General features: G+C 39.1%; 1 protein-coding gene across 1 annotated transcript in view; it reads right to left on the reverse strand.

Annotated features, from left to right (window-relative positions):
• fgfrl1a (fibroblast growth factor receptor like 1a) overlaps positions 1-19691 on the reverse strand; it is a 109683-nt gene that overhangs the window by 12322 nt on the left and 77670 nt on the right. Inside the window, exons 4-5 of the mRNA XM_057850399.1 lie at positions 5383-5442; positions 1612-1905 (exon numbers count right to left, since the gene is read on the reverse strand). Coding sequence (XP_057706382.1) covers positions 1612-1905; positions 5383-5442 — 354 coding nt within the window. The remainder of the gene's footprint in view (positions 1-1611; positions 1906-5382; positions 5443-19691) is intronic.

Raw genomic sequence — 19691 nt, forward strand, 5'->3', positions numbered from 1 at the left:
CTCGTGGCAGAGTTCGCCTGGGGAACTTGTGTTACGGGGGGGAACTGGTTTGGCCGTGCGCGTTTCCGTGCGGGACACTGGAGGGAGTGGGGGATGTGACCGGCTGATCACGGCGGCGCGGGCTCTGTTCAGCGAGCAGCACGGACTCAACGGCATCGTCCGCTGCACTGGTGGTCCCGGTTGTTCTGCTCGGTCATCCAGCGCCTGGCATCCCGGGCGCCCTCCCGGTTGTTCTGCTCGGTCGTCCGCCGCCTGGCATCCTGGATGTCCATTCAGTCGTCTTCCGCCGGCGCCCCGCCCGTGCGGCCCGGCCGTTCGTTCCGTTGTATCGGGTTGCGGGTCTTACCAAATGCGCTACTACCCTCCAGTGGCCAGTTTTATTGCTTTAAAATGGATTTTCAGTTTTGTGCTTTGGAGCCAATTTGAATCAGAACCCAGAGATGTCTCTTGTGGGAAAAAAAACGTAAAAGACGTATAAATACGTCTTTGGGACACTGAAATGAGTTAAGTACCCCAAAATAACTATCCAAAAGTATTGTATTTTGTTTAATGATGGAGAATACACTGCCCTCTATTGGCAGCATTGGGTCTGGCTGGACTGTCATCTTGTATGACTGAGAAGCAGATCCAGAACTTTGACGTGATTTAAGGGTTGCTGTGCTCCGGTTTGGCCCACTTAAGGCTGTAAGTTGTTTCAGCTAATATATGTTTTTGTATGCATTTTTAATTAAGTTTACAGCAACAGTTTGTGGAGTTATGTGTGAGCGATTTGCTATGAGAATTGTAAATACGTTAGAATTCTTAGCATTTAAGCTAGCTGACTTTTGTTAGGCAAATTAGGTTAATTTAATCTACCGTACTAAATTTACATATTGATCAGACTAGATGGACGTTTGAGCACTAACTGTTTTGTGTCAAGTGTTTTATTGCGTGTCGTTTTGAACATAAGTGTTCATATGTATGTTAGCTTTACAAATTGTTAAAAGTGAAGGACGTTAAAAGCTTTAAAAAACCACAATTGTCTTGTTTGCTGTCTGTCAAGCTGAACAACTTCACGTTTAGTTAGGACAGAACACGTCATATTAATCAAGTCAAGTAAAAAAGAAGTCTTGCTGCTTCACTCTTCCCGTCCCACTGCCCAGGGTTTGTTGCTGCGGTCCATCCCCAGCCATTGTATTCGACGCTGAAATATTCCGAAACCGTCGACATTTTCTTCTCCTACTCCTAGTTTGTTTTTCCTCCATATGAAAAAGCTACCCCGGCATTGGTTAAGAGCAACTATTGGCCTGAAGCAGGTCTATTGGCATGGCATGCAAAGTAATCACGTGTGACCACACAACACAGAGGGTAGTGAGTGTCAGGAGAAAAAAGGCTGCGTTCAGTGTTTCCAGATGGTAAATGGTATCGGCGCCCTGTTTGTTGGTACTTGCCGATACCAATACCACCTTTTATCACCATCGGCCCCCCCTCCCCGTAGATACTGAGTATCGGTGCCTCAGTAATAAAAACATTGTAACGTATTTTTACCTATTTTAGGTACCACTGTATTTTTTTAATGCAAAAATAGACATTGTTTATTTTTTGCAATGTTTTCTGTGGCACTGGACTCACGTATGACTTCCACTTTGTAGGTAGCGTTGATGTGCCCCGCTCGGTTGGACACGCGACACGTGTATTTTCCGCTATGCTCCGGCGCGAGGCTCTTCAAACTCAGAGTCCACTTCTTCTTTCCCTCCTCTTCACCGCCGCTGTCGTCGCCGCGTGCCAGCGGACGTCCGTCTTTGAACCACACGATGTCGGGCCGAGGGTTACCGCTGGCAGCGCACTTGAGGCGCACCGAGCTGCCCACCGGCCGCGCGATGACGCGCTTCCTCATCTTGGCGGGCTGAGTGAAGCGAGGACGCACTGTGGGAGGTGACATGTTGTTCATAAATCATTTGACAAATAAATGTGTTTTCAGACAAATGTTTTATATTTGAAAAAAATTGGTGAAAAGGGTTTTAGAATATACAGTGGTATGAAAAAGTATCTGAACCTTTTGGAATTTCTCACATTTCTGCATAAAATCACCATCAAAAGTGATCTGATCTTTGTCTAAATCACACAGATGGAAAAACAGTGTCTGCTTTAACTAAAACCACCCAAACATTTATAGGTTTTCATATTTTAATGAGGATAGTATGCAAACAATGACAGAAAGGGAAAAAATAAGTGAACCCTCTGCCTAAGAAGATTTTTTTACCAAACAATTTAAGTCAGGTGTGTGCCCAATCACTGATGAGTGGTTTAAAGCTGCCCTGCCCACTATAAAACACACACCTAGTAAGATTTTTTTTTTACGAGAAGCATTGTCTGATGTGCACCATGGCTCAGTCAAAAGAGCAGTCTGAAGAGCTGCGATCAATTGATTTGAATAAAGCTGGGAAAGGATACAAAACCATCTCTAAAAGTCTGGATGTTCATCAGTCGACAGTCAGAGAAGTTGTCTACAAATGGAGAGAGTTTGGCACTGTTGCTTCTCTCCCAAGGAGTGGCCGTCCACCAAAGATAACGCCAAGAGTTCAGCGCAGAATACGAAGAGAGGTAAAAAAGAACCCTAAAGTGTCTGCTAAAGACTTACAGAAATCCCTGGCACAGTCCAATATCTCTGTGCACACATCAACTATATGTAAAACCATGGCCAGGAATGGTGTTAATGGGAAGCCACTGCTGTCTTAAAAAAAACATTGTTGCTCATTTAATGTTCGCAAAACGGCATTTGGACACTCCATAGAAGTTTTGACAAAATATTTTGAGGACTGATTAAACCAAGATGAATTGTTTCGGAGTAACACACAACCTCATGTGTGGAAGAAAAATGGAACAAAAATCAACAGCTCATCCCCACCGTGAAGCACGGTGGAGGGAGCATCATGATTTGGGGCTGTTTTGCTTTCTCAGGGCCTGGACAACATGCAATCATTAATGGAAGATTCCTCTCCCGATTCAATTCCAATCATTCCCGATAAATTTCCCCGATTATTTACATTTTGGCAATGCATTAAGAAAAAAAAAAGAATAAAACTCGGACGAATATATATATTCAACATACAGTACATAAGTACTGTATTTGTTTATTATGAGAATAAATCCTCAAGATAGAAAGACTTGTAATTGTTAAAGGATAAATGTGACCTTGTATATTGTGACTAAATATTGCCATCTAGTGTATTTGTTGAGCTTTCAGTAAACTATACCGTAGCCATTTAACGGTTCTGCCCAAATGCATGATGGGAAGTGCAACCATGACTGTGCGTCGTGGCACCAATTGATATATCTTCTCTGCTTTGGGAAGTAACATAGTAAGTGATCTGATCTTTGTCTAAATCACACAGATGGAAAAACAGTGTCTGCTGTAACATAACAGTAACATAACTACCGTTCTTCCCCACATTGCTTCCCACGATATTTCTAATTGTTGAGAGAGGGATTTTAAGGCTTTAGCTAATTAAAAAGAGGTTCCAAAGACTGCCAAAATTCTATCAACTCATTTTACGATGCCTCTTATCTCTATATATAGGTAAAACGGCGCCATTATAGATTGAACGCGACAATGCGTGAGTGGGTCGTGCAGTGCATGTGTTAATTGCATTAAATATTTTAACGTGATTAATTGAAAAAAAATTAATTACCGCCGTTTACGCGATAAACGATTGGTGATAACGATTTGATAGCCCTACTTTAAGCCACAACTAAAGACTCTGATGAATGTAAAACATTTTGTCTGTAACGTTAAAAACAATTAGAAAACGATTTAATAAAAAAAAAAATAAATAAATAAAATAATATATATATATATTAAAAAAAGGCATGTCCGATATTTTTTTGCCGATTCCGATACTTTGAAAATGACGTGATCGGACCCGATCGATCGGGACATCTTTAAATACAAACGTTACCAAATTCCAATTCAAGACATTTCAACACTTCGCGCGTGTGACTCTAGACCAAAACAGGAAGTAACTATGAGCGGTTACCCTGGAAACGAACACATAGTGGGTACCTTTTTAACATTTTCTATTCAAAATGCTCCTCTTACATGACTACAATATTTTTCTTTCTACATACATTATGAGGAGGAAACTAACTTTAATCAGATTACTGGTTTGGAAAAATGAACGTGTTAGATTGCTCGTTACAGAAAGAAAGTAATCAGATTACAATAACGTGTTACTGAAAAAACTGACCTTAACTCCTTCACTGCTATTCACACCAATATACTGTATGTTAAATTGATATGAACCGAGAATGCTGGCATCTAGTGATCATGGATCATTGCCATTGACAGTGATTTGCGTCCAATCAAATTTGACAGGTCAAAAACGGATTGGACATCCCCAACAATAGCAGTCAATGAGTTAATATTTTTACATTTTTAAAAACCCGATTTTTGGCAACCTGCTTCCGACCTGGGACATAACTAGTACAGGCAGTTAAGAAAGGTCAAGAATTCTATATATATATATTTTTTTTTTTTTAGCAGCCCCCAGCAGCTACACATGAAAACGTCTTGTTATTGCAGCGCCGTGTAAACAAGCAGGCGGAAAGAGTTATGTGACACGTTCTTATAAATGGCTCTCCACTGGGCGGGATCGCACAACAAACATTCCCGAAAAGGCTTTCAAGTCTAGCCCCTTTTGTCCCCGTCGGCTTGCTACCGGACGGCCCGAAACGATCTTCCCCAGACGGGAGGAGGTGGAGGAGCTGCGTGTTTGAACATAAATCCAAAAGGGAAAACACGCGAAAGGAGCTCCGAGCCATTGAGATGCAAATAAAACACAGCGAGTCACAGATTGATGCGGCAGAACACAAATTAAATCAAAGGGGAGGTGAGCAGGGAGCAGATGGAGAGGGAGGTTCACGGTGAGGTCAGGAATAAAACGTGTTTTCCGAACATCGCGTCATCATACGAAAGCGCGCGGGCTAAATAATCACGAGACTTGAAAGCGTTCGTCGCGGCCTTTGATTTGACGTACGACTCGATGAGGTTTGCCGCAAATATATTTTGGGCGTTTGACCCCGGTTGACCTTATTCAGGTCAACGCCAATCAGCACAGAATACAAATTAGACAAAGAAGTAGCTACTCGCCGGTACCTGTCCATGGCGTTTAGCAGATGATCTAATCAAAACAGCTTGAAAAAGGAAGCATTTTTGAGTTCGACATGTTAGAGTGACCTTTGACCTCAGGTTTTAACTTTAGCACAGTTTTGAGTTTTTGCCGCAATCGAAAGAGCCTTTGGAATGTTTCATAGTTGGAACAGCGGGAATTGCTCAGTGCATGAAAAAGTACAAAGCATCCCCACTATGATAGGATTAAATATACAAATGAATTTATTTATTACCCAGCTTCCCGGCCAGCTCTGGAACATCATCTGAGTTGGCTGTTCCAGCTCCGGAATCATCTAGAATCACAGAGAAACAGACGCTGAATTACATACATTTTAAGCACAATCAATCAAATCATTGTAAGTGATTGTAACCCAATACAGTGATCCCTCGTTTTTCGCAGTTAACTCATTCACTCCCAGCCATTTTCACCGGAGCATGGCCCTTCGCTCCCGGCCGTTTTACTGGATTTTGACTGATTTTGCAAGGCCTACAGAAAATTCTGTTCTATTGCTATATAAACATGGAACCCACCAAAAGAAAGATTAGACTCTCTTCTTTCAGCAGGAAAATTTAGTTCATATCTTTTTTAGGGCTGTCAAACGATTAACATTTTTAATCGAGTTAATTACAGCTTAAAAATTAACTAATCGTAATTAATCGCAATTCAAACCATCTATAAAATATGCCATATTTTTCTGTAAATTATTGTTGGAATGGAAAGATAGGACACAAGACGGATATATACATTCAACATACGGTACATAAGTACTGTATTAGTTTATTATAGGGCTGTCAAACGATTAAAAATTTTAATCGAGTTAATTACAGCTTAAAAATAATCGTAATTAATCGCAATTCAAACCATCTATAAAATATGTCATATTTTTCTGTAAATTATTGTTGGAATGGAAAGATAGGACACAAGACGGATATATACATTCAACATACGGTACATAAGTACTGTATTTGTTTATTATAACAATAAATCAACAAGATGGCATTAACATTATTAACATTCTCTTAAAGCGATCCAAGGATAGAAAGACTTGTAGATCTTAAAAGATAAATGTTTAGTACAAGTTATAGAAATTTTATATTAAAACCCCTCTGAATGTTTTCGTTTTATTAAAATTTGTAAAATTTTCAATCAAAAAATAAACTAGTAGCTCGCCATTGTTGATGTCAATAATTAAACCATGCTCACTCATGGTACTAACCCATAAAATCAGTTGGACTCAAGCGCCAGCAGAGGGCGCCAAATACCAAAAAACAGGTAACAAGCGGGCATTACACTGTACTGTCATTTTAATCTGTTTGAGCGGGGCATGTGCGTTAATTGCGTCAAATATTTTAACGTGATTAATTTAAAAAATTAATTACCGCCCGTTAATGCGATAATTTTGACAGCCCTAATCTTTTTCCATTCTTTAGAAATCAGTATTAGAAAATAGCTTAGTTTGAGCAATTTTCCTATTTCTGATGAAAAAACAGAAATTGAGCTTTTTGTGAAAGCATACATTTCAAACATAACTGACTTTAACACAGCTATTTTTGCTTTAGTTACATCCCAAACATCTGAATAATGTTTTCCTTTTATAAAATAACATAAACAACAAGACAAATATAGCTTTTGATAGCAAAGTAACAATTTATTTACACATAAGTAACTGAGAGATGATGCTGTTGTTGCCGCGACAGCCAGGTAAACCTTTCCCTCATCGCCGCCTGTTTCATAAATATTTTTTTATTTTTTTGTCTCTGCGGGCTCAGCACGGACTCAACGGGATCTAGTTTCTGATTTGAGAACGTTGAGACGTTGAGAGATTATCAGACACACACAAAAATACAATGATTATGATTATAATGACTTTTTTTTTTTACTTGATAACAATGTCAATATTCATATTTTGTTCTCAATGGCATAAAATACCTTTTGAAGAACTCTATTTATATAGTCCTTTACAAAAAAAACCTGAGAGGTCCTCAAAGTGCTTTCCAACAAAGCAAAATATGAACATGATAAACAAAAGGCAGGAAAGCACGATACAATAATCCAAACACCCATCTTCTCTAACAAATAAACACATGGAAAAGACGGAAGCAATTGAGGAATCATCAGCGACAGAGGCAAAGAACACACGCACACAATACTGAAATTGAATATATGTCAAGCAGTTGTTTACACGCCTGCAAACATGAATCCTGACTGTTCAGAGTGACCGTGTGTGCGCGTCCTGAGGGCCAATATTTTCCTAAAGGGTCATGTCCTTCCAAGATTTAATACAAAGACACTGGATATGTGGACACAACCTCCGTCTATGTGTGTGTAAATGCGTGTTGGCCGTCGCGGCGTCTGAGCCAAAAGCAGCCACCGTGACACCACTCGCACAAAATCGCCAAACCTCAGGAACTGCAAACTGAGGACGTAGGGTGTGACAATAAATCGCTATGGTTATATACAGTGGGGCAAATAAGTATTTAGTCAACCACTAACTGTGTAAGTTCTCCCACTTGAAAATATTAGAGAGGCCTGTAATTGTCAACATGGATAAACCTCAACCATCAGAGACAGAATGTGGAAAAAAAACAACAGAAAATCACGTTGTTTGATTTTTAAAGAATTTATTTGCAAATCATGTTGGAAAATAAGTATTTGGTCAATACCAAAAGTTCATCTCACTACTTTGTTATGTACCCTTTGTTGGCAATAACGGAGGCCAAACGTTTTCTGTACCTCTTCACAAGCTTTTCACACACTGTTGCTGGTATTTTGGCCCATTCCTCCATGCAGATCTCCTCTAGAGCAGTGACGTTTTGGGGCTGTCGTTGGGCAACACGGACTTTCAACTCCCTCCTCATCCCATGGAGTCAAAATGATAACAAGAACGGGGTGCAAAAATCCCAGAACCACACGGGGAGACCTAGTGAATGATTTACAGAGAGCTGGGACCACAGTAACAAAGGCTACTATCAGTAACACAATGGGGCTCAAATCCAATAGAACTTTTTGGTAGAAACACAGGTTCTCTTTTTTGGAGGAAAAACAATACTGAATTGCACCATACCCACTGTGAAGCATGAGGGTGGAAACCTCATGCTTTGGGGCTGTTTTTCTGCAAAGGGACCAGGATGACTGATCTGTGTAAAGGAAAGAATGAATGAGGCCATGTATCGAGAGTAGGGCTGCAGCTATCGAATATTTTAGTAATCGAGTAATCGACTGAAAATTCTATCGATTATTCGAGTAATCGGATAAAACAAATATATTTTTAGGTGAAGAGCAATTATAAATATACATGAGAAAACAAGACATTTCATCTAATCATGAACCATTTTCAGTCAATCAATGTCTTTATTTTCGATGTATATTGTTGAAAACAGCCAACAATTGCATCTCAGATGTAACTAGAATAAAAAAAAGACTAATTCACTGCTTTCACTCAAAAAACTTTTAGATCATATTAAAAAAAAAATATATATATATATATATATCTTACCTAAAAATGCCGTTACGCTTGATAACACACATCACTTAAAAGTTAGGATTTTTTTCCCACGTGTTTCAATTGAATTTCTATTTGTGTCAAGCCATTTTTAGGTTCTAGTTAAGTTTTATGTTAGTCTAAACTGTAAGTCCTGATAGGATTTTGAGTTTTTGCAGTATTCAAAATAAATGTATGATACAGGCTGTATTGGAGCACATTAGGGACCAGTGCTACTTGGTGTTTTATCCAGCAATGACTACTGAGCTAAAATTGATAGTTAGCATTATTGAGTTTTTATTTTACACCCTCATTACTCCACAACGCTATGTTATGTTAAAGCTTGTATGTAAGACACGTTAGCCACGCATCGACAGTGGTCATAATTAATAGAAACCTAGCCCTCCGCAGGGCTAACAGTAACGTTAATCTTATTTATTAGCGCTTAGCGCTCTTTATTAGCGCTTAGCGCTCTACTGCTTTAAGATGGCGGTGGTTTACTAACGCTGCCCAGACGCGGCCGAGTCTGTCATTTTGCATCTAGTTCAACATACATGTGATCTCTATGACACGCATCAGACGCTACTTGCTACCAACTAGCATCAGTGCAGGCAAGTATTTAGCAACGTCGGCTTCGTGTGTAGCGGCTGTCTGCTGCAGTAAGTTTTTTTTGTTTTGTTTTTGTTTTTGCTTCGTCCTCTACGCACGTAACATCAGCGCGTTGTCCCGCAGTAAAAGTAGTCCGAGCAAAATGTGATGCTTAGAGATGTTAAAATAAACGAATACTCGAGGTGAATAAAATTACTCGGATCAGTTTTTAAACTCGAGTTACTCGAGTATTCGTTTCAGCTCTAATCGAGAGTTTTTGAGTGAAAATCTTCCATCAGCAAGGGTATTGAAGATGAGACGTGGCAGGGTCTTTCAGCATGACAATGGTCCCAAACACAAAGCCAGGGCAACAAAGGAGTGGCTTCGTAAGAAGCATTTCAAGGTCCTGGAGTGGCCTAGCCAGTCTCCAGGTCTCAACCCCTTAGAAAATCTGCGGAGGGAGTTGAAAGTCCGTGTTGCCCAATGACAGCCCCAAAACATCACTGCTCTAGAGGAGATCTGCATGGAGGAATGGGCCAAAATACCAGCAACAGTGTGTGAAAAGCTTGTGAAGAGTTACAGAAAACGTTTGGCCTCCGTTATTGCCAACAAAGGGTACATAACAAAGTATTAAGACGAACTTTTGGTATTGACTAAATACTTATTTTCCATCATGGTTTGCAAATAAATTCTTTCAAAATCAAACAATGTGATTTTCTGTTTTTTTCCCCCACATTCTGTCTCTCATGGTTGAGGTTTACCCATGTTGACAATTACAGGCCTAATATTTTCAAGTGGGAGAACTTGCACAATTAGTGGTTGACTAAATACTTATTTGCCCCACTGTATCGCAATACTGAGTCAATACTGTACATGGCTCATGATGACAATGATCTCAGGATATGGCGATACAACAATTATCGATACATGGGCGAGGAAATCATTCTACAAAACAGCTAATGACAACTAAGTGAGTTTGTGAATGAGTTTATCACAAGTAGAAGTGCAATCCGTTTGAACTGTTTGATAAAGGAACCAACAGTTCGCTACAATTTTTTTTCCCAGTAAACCAACATTAGAATAGTGTCTATTTGAGATGATCGATCGGGTCCGATCACGTCATTTTCAAAGTATCGGACTCGGCAAAAAAATATCGGACATGCCTTTTTTAAATATATATATATTTTAATTAAATCGTTTTCTAATTGTATGTAACGTTACAGACAAAATGTCTCACACTCATCCAGAGTCTGTAGTTTTGGCTTAAAGTAGGGCTATCAAATTTATCGTGTTAACGGCGGTAATAACATTTAAATATTTAACGCAATGAACACATGCGCTGCACTACCCGCCCAATCTTACGTATTCATAGAATTAAAAGGTAACGTAACATGAGTAGAGAGAATTTTGGCAGCCTTTGAAGCCAATTTTTAATTGGCTAACGCCTTACAATCCCTCGCTCAACCATTAGAAATATCGTGGCAAGCAATGTGGGGAAGAAAGGTAGTAGTTGATCTTTTTCTTAACACCCTATGTTATTTCCTAACGTAGAGAAAATATATCAATCGGTACCACGACGCACAGTCATGGTTGCACTTCCCATCATGCATTTGGGCAGAACAGTTAAATGGCTACAGTATCATTTCCTGAAAGCTCAACAAATACACTAGATGGCAATATTTAGTCACAATATACAAAGTCACATTTATCCTTTAAGAATTACAAGTCTTTCTATCCGTGGATCCCTCTCACAGAAAGAATGTTATTAATGTAAATGCCATCTTGAGGATTTATTGTCATAATAAACAAATACAGTACTTATGTACTGTATGTTGAATGTATATATTCGTCCGAGTTTTTTTTCATTTTCTTCTTAATGCATTGCCAAAATGTATATGATCCGGAAAAATTATCGGAAATGATTGGAATTGAATCGGGAGCAAAAAAAAAAAAAGCAATTGGATCGGGAAATATTGGGATCGGCAGATACTCAAACTAAAACGATCGGGATCGGATCGGGAGCAAAAAAACATGATCGGAACAACCCTAGTGTCTATGTTAAAGACCAAGTGTTTTCATAAAATGCCAAATAGGGTCACAATTAAAGTAATTAAACATTGTGCAACAGATAAAGCATGAAAAAAATTATTTAAATGTTATATATTTGACAAAATAATCGCGTTTCCGAAGTTCGAGCCTGAAAGGGGACGAACCCGGAAGTGACACGTCGCACCGAGAACAGCGATGACAGCGCTCCATACGACCGCCATACAAAGCCCTTCAAACAATAATTCAAACAGCAATATAAGCGATAGATCGAGCGCAAGTGAGGAGATCCAAGTTTTTGAAGAGTTGGAGGAAGAGGAGGAGACTAGAATTTTATGTTGGACCCAGGGGTCGCGTTAACCGAATATTTTCCGTCATTGACCGGTTTTTTAAAACGGTGAAGGAAAAAACTGAAGTCCATCCGTCATTTTGACAGGTTGCAATTCACACCCCAGACCACAGGGTGGCGAGTGAGTATATGAATTAGCTATTGTCTCTCTTGATGCATGACGTCGTTGGCCTTACTCGGAAAAATGTCAGGCCAACTGAGTGTTTGCCTGGCACGGCCAGACTGTTCTGCCTGTTTTTTTTCAAACACTGAGAGAAAAGTCTGGGACACAGCCTCTCGAGTAGGTACAAAATCAATCGACAAATCAGATTTGCTTATTTGCGTGACCTGTTCTTCACGAGCAACGTCACTCTTGCGCGCCGAAAGTCGTCTCTACAACAACACGGATTGCGGGAGAGCCAAGAATATGTTCCAATCCACGGTAAATTCAGTTTTAAATTAGCTAAAACACATCGACACGAGACATTGACAACAGTCTGTCTCGCGCTAGCCATGTTGAATAAACTCCGTTCTCCTCGTATGTTTACTTCCGAGCGCAAGTCCCTCGTCCTGCCCTCGTCGCTTTGCTAACGGCACGTCTGCCCGTCGCTGATTGGTGCACTCCGCTGTCTGTTTGCCTCTTGTTAAGCTTGTTCGGACAGAATATTAATTAAAAATGAATGAAAACTAAATACTATTGAATATGTCATTATTATCATTTTAAAAATGTAAGTGACGGGTAAAAATAGATTATGACCGGATTTTTATGACACTGTCAGTCAAAATGACAGACAACGAAAAAGTCTAGCGCAAACTCTGGTTGGACCGCAAATGTATTAGCCAGACGCTAATCAGGAAGCAAACAATGTCCCAGACTACCTGCCTTCCGGTTGTTGTTGTCGTTCCACAAGTTCCCAAAAAAGAAATAATTGCAACCTAACGAAGCGGGTGACTCTTTGTCAACGTTACAGTATGATACCTGATGTATTGGAGCACATTAGGGGCCGGTGCTACTTGGTGTTTTATCCAGCAATGACTACTGAGCTAAAATTGACCGTTAGCTTGATCATATTTTCATTTTACACCCTCATCACTCTACAGCGCTATGTTTCACAGATTAAATAAAGCCAAATGTAAGACACGTCAGCCACGCATCGACAGTGGTCTTAATAGAAACCTAGCCCTCCGCAGGGCTAAGCGAGTGACAGTAACGTTAATCTTATCTATTAGCGCTGAGAAGTGTACTGCTTTAAGATGGCGGCTCTTTACTAACACCGCTGACTGTCATTTCGCATCTAGTTCAACATACTGTACATGTGATATCTATGAGACGCATCAGATGCTACCTGATACCACCGCATCATGCGGGCTAGTTTTTAGCAACGACGGCGTACTTTGTAGCGGCTGTCTGCTGCAGTAAGGATTTTTTTATTGCTTCTTCCTCTACGCACTCGACATCAGCGCGTTGTCCCGCATTAAAAGTAGTCTGGGCAAAACGTGATGCTTAGAGCTGGCAAAATTAAACGATTCCTCGAGGTGAATAAAAATTACTGGCGTGAAATTCATTCGTTTCGTGCGAACGAAAGATGTCCATTTACGTGCCCTGCTATCCTTTGGCCACTCATACAACTTTTCTTTAAATTGAAAACAACACATCGCCACACACCGCCGTGGCATCTTACCGAGAAGCAATGCAACAATACTGTTCTATGGCGGACTTCCCTCGCAGTTCTCGGTGTGACGTCATTTCCGAAGATTTCCAAAGATTGTCGAAGAAAAGCATTTTTGTTGTCAAGGGCCTTGCTATGGGTTAAACAAAGAATCTGGAAGGGTTGCGTTTAAAAAACAAACAAAAAAAAAAAAACGAAAATAGGCTTATAATTGTTTAGCCATTGATTTTATTCAAAAACATGGTTGGCCAACCTTCCTTCACATTTGGTCTTTAACTGCTTGGCTGGATGTCCGATTAAAATAAATTGGACATCTAGCGCTGTCAATGGCACTCAAGCATAAGCATTCAAACCTAGTCTCCCAAGTTCCCAAAAATAGTGTCGCAATCCTGACCTCTTAAATTCTAGACATTCCTCAAGACGACATCTTGCTGAGAATGTGGCTGCTGATTAGCGTAGTGGCATCAGTGACATTTATTCATCAGTGCCATAGTGATTTCCAAGGTGTTCATGCTGATGCATGAAATAGTATTTGTGTGAAAATGTATGGAATTCATCTGTGCCGTGATGCAACCCGTTACTGAACATGACACACGGGTGTGAAGAGGACACACTGCTTTTATGTTTTTAAATTTAGATTTTGGCTCTGACCTCAAACCACCCGGCACTACAAAAACTCGTGTCACTCCCTAAAAATAGACCATGTCGCCGGGTTCAAAGTGCTGCAGCGTCTTTAAATAGTTGCCTCTTTTTAACCTTCAGGGATGAATTTAAAAAAAAAAAAAAAAAAAGCCCGTGAGTAGTAGAGCTGGGAATCTTTGGGCACCTAACGATTCGATTACGATTCAGAGGCTCAGATTCGATTATAAAACGATTATTGATACACCCCCCCCCCTTTTTTTTTTTTTTTTAAATTAAATGTTTTGTACATTAGTTCCAAAATTGTTCAAAAATACTCTCAGGCTAAACCAAACTACTATTTCAGTATCAAGTTAACATATAGCAGTGAACAAATATACAAAAATAACAGTGAATAAAAAACTCCAGTCCCCATTCTGTAACAGCAGCTTTAAACTACATTCAATTAATTTAATGTTGTGAATCAACCGTTAAAGTTGTTAAAATTGCTCCCGTTATTCCATAATTTCCCTTTTGTCTACTTTCGACATGTGAAAAATTTAAAACTATTTTAAAGATAGATTCAAGTCAATATTTTACCGATTTAGGAGTATTTTAGATAAAAAGTTAATTAGGTTTGCTTGGAAGGTTCGCTACAACAGCCTTGCAGGGAAGTGTACTGCTTTAAGATGGCGGCCGTTTACTACGCCCGCATCTAGCTTTTTGTAGGTGTGCTGCTAACGCTACCGAAACTGTATTGCATCTAGTCCTATATAAATGATATCTACCGTAACATTATGTGGAATACGTACTTTGTAGCAGCTTTTCGGCAGCAGTCAGGTATGTTGTTGTGTTTTTTTATCTCGTGGAACTAGTTGAGCTAGAGCCGTGAGTTGAGCATTGGCATTACCCAAGGGGCCGGGTAATGAGAAGCATGATGTTTAGCTACTGTAGCTCTGTTCGTCATTGCGTCCCGAAGACCGCGCTACGCGCTGAGTGTGTTGTACTTCCGCTTTACTTGGCATATTTCCATAATCGGAATTTGGATGTTTTTTGAATCGTTCTCGAATCTTCCACGGCCGAATCGCGAATAATCTAAGAATCGGAAATTTTGCACACCTCTAGTGAGTAGTAAGCGTAATATTATCAGTTCATACACTGCTGGCCAAAAGTATTGGCACCCCTGCAATTCTGTCAGATAATGCTCAATTTCTACCAGAAAATGATTGCAATTACAAATGCTTTGGTAGTAATATCTTAATTGATTTTACTTGCAATGAAAAAACACAAAAGAGAATGGGAAAAAAGATCGCAAAGAGCGCATTGTCATTAAAAGTAGCCCGGGCAAAACGTGATGCTTAGAGCTGGCAAAATGGAACGATTCCTCGAGGTGAATAAAATTACTCGGATCAGTTTTTAAATTCGAGTTGCTCGAGTATTCGTTTCAGCTCTATACCGAACAGAGATTTTTGTGTACCGTTACACCCCTAGTTGATATTGATTATTCTTTGATTGCTCCAGGTTATATGTTACAATATTACCAATAGATTCATATTATTTTAAAAATTGAGTTTTATTTTTGTTTCATATTGCACGCTATATACAACGTTGTAAGATTAGTCACCAATTTGTAAGGGCATACGTCACTATTTGTAAGATTGCCAACGGCCTTGGGTTAACAGGTACAGTTGTAGACAAAAGTTTATACACACTTGTGAAGAACATAATGTCATGGCTCTCTTGAGTTTCCAGTTATTTCTACAAAACTGTTTTTTCTCTGATAGAGTGATTGGAACAGATAGTTCTTTGTCACAAAAAACATTCATGAAGTTTGGTTCTTTTATGACTTTATTATGGGTGAACAGAAAAAAGTGATAAAATCTGCTGGATCAAAAATATACATACAGCAGCGCTAATATTTGGTAACATGTCCCTTGGCCATTTTCACTTCAATTTGGCGCTTTTGGTAGCCATCCACAAGCTTCTGGTTGAATCTTTGACCACTCCTCTTGACAGAATTGGTGCAGTTCAGTTAAATTTGATGGCTTTCTGACATGGACTTGTTTCTTCAGCATTGTCCACAAGTTCTCAATGGGGTTTAAGTCAAGGCCATTCGAAAACCTTAAATCTAGCCTGATTTAGCCATTCCATTACCACTTTTGATGTGTGTTTGGGGTCATTGTCCTTATTATAGACATAACATTATAGAAGTTAGCAGTTTTCTATTGGTAAATTTTGTTTTGGTACCCTATGGATGCACAGAAGTTGTATACAGATTTAGCCAAAAACGTATGGTTCCACCTATTATCAGGTAAGCGATTATATTGGCTGATAAAAGCATTTTAAAATGACTTCTGATAATATCGACATTAGTTTTTCATTATCGGTTTCTGGCCAATATGCAAGTTGCCTTCAAAGTGACTGTAGAAGCTTTCTGCCTCTGTACAAGGGCTGGTCACAGCTAAGCACAGCATTTATGCTTATTGACTATTAGAGGTCTCCAAACTAAAATGCTTGGGATTCGTTATGTGAGCATTATCATTATTACAGCATCCAGTGGGGTATCACAATACAATTAGCCATAATATGTTAAGTCCATGACTGCACATATCGGTATCGGTTTGATAGAGGTATTACATTTTTTGAGTTGGACAATATCAGTATTCAGTATATCGGTTATCTGTTAAAAATTCATTATCGGACAACTAGTTCCACAAAAATTGGGCAAAAACATCCCTTTAACATCCCCTAAGTGACCTGAAAAAGACCCAAAATCTACAGAGAATGACCCATAAATACCCTAAGGTCAACAGAAAATGATCTAAAACGTACAAAGCATACATACAGGTGTGGTCAAAAGTTTACATACACTTGTGAGGAACATAATGTCATGGCTCTCTTGAGTTTCCAGTTTCTCTACAAAACTGATTTTTCTCTGATCGAGTGATTGGAACAGATACTTCTTTGTCACAAAAAACATTCATGAAGTTTGGTTCTTTTATGACTTTATTATGGGTGAACAGAAAAAAGTGATCAAATCTGATGGGTCAAAAATATACATACAGCAGCGCTAATATTTGGTAACATGTCCCTTGGCCATTTTCACTTCAATTAGGCGCTTTTGGTAGCCGTCCACAAGCTTCTGGTTGAATCTTTGACCACTCCTCTTGACAGAGTTGGTGCAGTTCAGTTAAATTTGATGGCTTTCTGACATGGACTTGTTTCTTCAGCATTGTCCACAAGTTCTCAATGGGGTTTAAGTCAGGACTTTGGGAAGGCCATTCGAAAACCTTAATTCTAGCCTGATTAAGCCATTCCATTACCACTTTTGATGTGTGTTTGGGGTCATTGTCCTGTTGGAACACCCAACTGCCCCCAAGACCCAATCTTTGGGCTGATGACGTTAGGTTATCTTGAAGAATTTGAAGCTAAGCCTCCTTCTTCATTATCCCATTTACTCTCTATAAAGCACCAGTTCCATTGGCAGCAAAACAGCTCCACAGCATAATACTACCACCACCGTGCTTGACGGTAGGCATGGTGTACTTGGGGTTAAAGGCCTCACCTTTTCTCCTCCAAACATATTGCTGGGCATTGTGGTCAAACAGCTCGATTTTTGTTTCGTCTGACCACAGAACTTTCCTCCAGAAGGTCTTATCTTTGTCCATGTGATCAGCAGCAAACGTCAGTCGAGCCTTAAGGTGCCGCTTTTGGAGCAAGGGCTTCCTTCTTGCACGGCAGCCTCTCAGTCCACCGAGATGCAAAACACGCTTGACTGTGGACACTGACACCTGTGTTCCAGCAGCTTCCAATTCTTGGCAGATCCGCTTTTTGGTGATTCTCGGTTGAATCTTCACCCTCCTGACCAATTTTCTCTCAGCAGCAGGTGATAGCTTGCGTTTTCTTCCTGATCGTGGCAGTGACAAAACAGTGCCATGCACTTTATACTTACAAACAATTGTTTGCACTGTTGCTCTTGGGACCTGCAGCTGCTTTGAAATGGCTCCAAGTGACTTTCCTGACTTGTTCAAGTCAATGATTCGCTTTTTCAGATCCATGTATGTATATTTTTGACCCAGCAGATTTGATCACTTTTTCTTTTAACCCATAATAAAGTCATAAAAGAACCAAACTTCATGAATGTTTTTTGTGACAAAGAAGTATCTGTTCCAATCACTCTATCGGAGAAAAATCAGAGTTGTAGTAATAACTGGAAACTCAAGAGAGCCATGACATTATGTTCTTCACAAGTGTATGTAAACTTTTGACCACAACTGTATGTAAACGGCAGATTAAAAGACTTTTCTCATTATCTGCGCTTTGCCAAATTGTTGTAGATAGTCGAAACGTCTCAAAATATGATTTTCCTTCCAATAATAATGCTATTCAAGATTTTTTTATGGTGTCATAGGCACTTTAAATATTTAAATATGCACTTATTAGGGCTGTCAAACGATTAAAAATTTGAATCGAGTTAATTACAGCTTAAAATTTAATTAATCGTAATTAATCGCAGCTCAAATCATCTCTAAAATATGCCATATTTTTATGTAAATTATTGTTGGAATGGAAATATAAGACACACGACGGATATATACATACAACATACTGTACATCAGTACTGTATTTGTTTATTGTAACAATAAATCCACAAATGGCATTATTAACATTCTTTCTGTTAAAGTGATCCAAGGATAGAAAGACTTGGAGTTCTTAAATGATAAATGTTATAGTTACAAGTTATAGTAATTTTATATTAAAACTAGGGCTGTCAAACGATTAAAATTTTTAATCGAGTTAATTACAGCTTAAAAATTAATTAATCGTAATTAATCGCAATTAATCGCAATTCAAACCATCTATGAAATATGCCATATTTTTCTGTAAATTATATATATATTCTGTAAAATAAATTGTTGGATTGGAAAGATAAGACACAAGATGGATATATACATTCAACATACGGTACATAAGGACTGTAGTGGGCATTTCACTCTACTGTCATTTAAATCTGTCTATGCGGTCCTCACTCCGAAGCGTCTACTTTTTCCAAAGCTAGACAGCTAGTCAACGACGCCTTAATAATTAGACTTCTTCCTTTTTCATCTGATTTATTAATAAAATGGCCTCAAACCATTGTCCTCTTTAGACCGTCGTAAAACTACAAAATAAAAGTACACAAGCATTGCATTAGCAACAACGTTAGCTTAGCACGCTATACAGGTTCACTAAACATAAACAAAAAGCGTCTCATACAAAAAATATTATAAATTTCGCTTACTAACATAATATGTACATTCTTTACAACAACCATACTTACGGACAAATCTTGTCCAAGGATCACATAAGCACATTATCAGCCCGAGACGTCGTGCAGCCATAATGAAGAAAGAAAAGAAGAAAATAATAAACCATGTCGCAAAGCGACCACAAGAGTTCGCTGTCGGACAGCGCAAAAAGTCTTGCTGTAAAACTTACCAAAAGGCAGAATACTTTCTGAGCGGGACATGTGCGTTAATTGCGTCAAATATTTTAACGTGATTAATTAAAAAAATTAATTACCGCGCGTTAACGCGATAATTTTGACAGCCCTATAAAATTTGTAAAATTTTCAATCAAAAAATAAACTAGTAGCCCTATTCTGTCCTCAATGTGTGTGAGTACACAAATTGACAGATAGCGAACATAAGTTCCAAAAAGAAATCAGACGGTGTGGCAAAGTTGCATGGGCTTTACTGAAGTCATCTCTTTTTGACAGGAGCACGTTTCTTGTATTTTTGTAAAACTGAAAATAACAAGGCAATGTGTCA

The sequence above is a fragment of the Corythoichthys intestinalis genome, chromosome 11, assembly GCF_030265065.1.
Source record: "Corythoichthys intestinalis isolate RoL2023-P3 chromosome 11, ASM3026506v1, whole genome shotgun sequence".
Taxonomy (NCBI): domain Eukaryota; kingdom Metazoa; phylum Chordata; class Actinopteri; order Syngnathiformes; family Syngnathidae; genus Corythoichthys; species Corythoichthys intestinalis.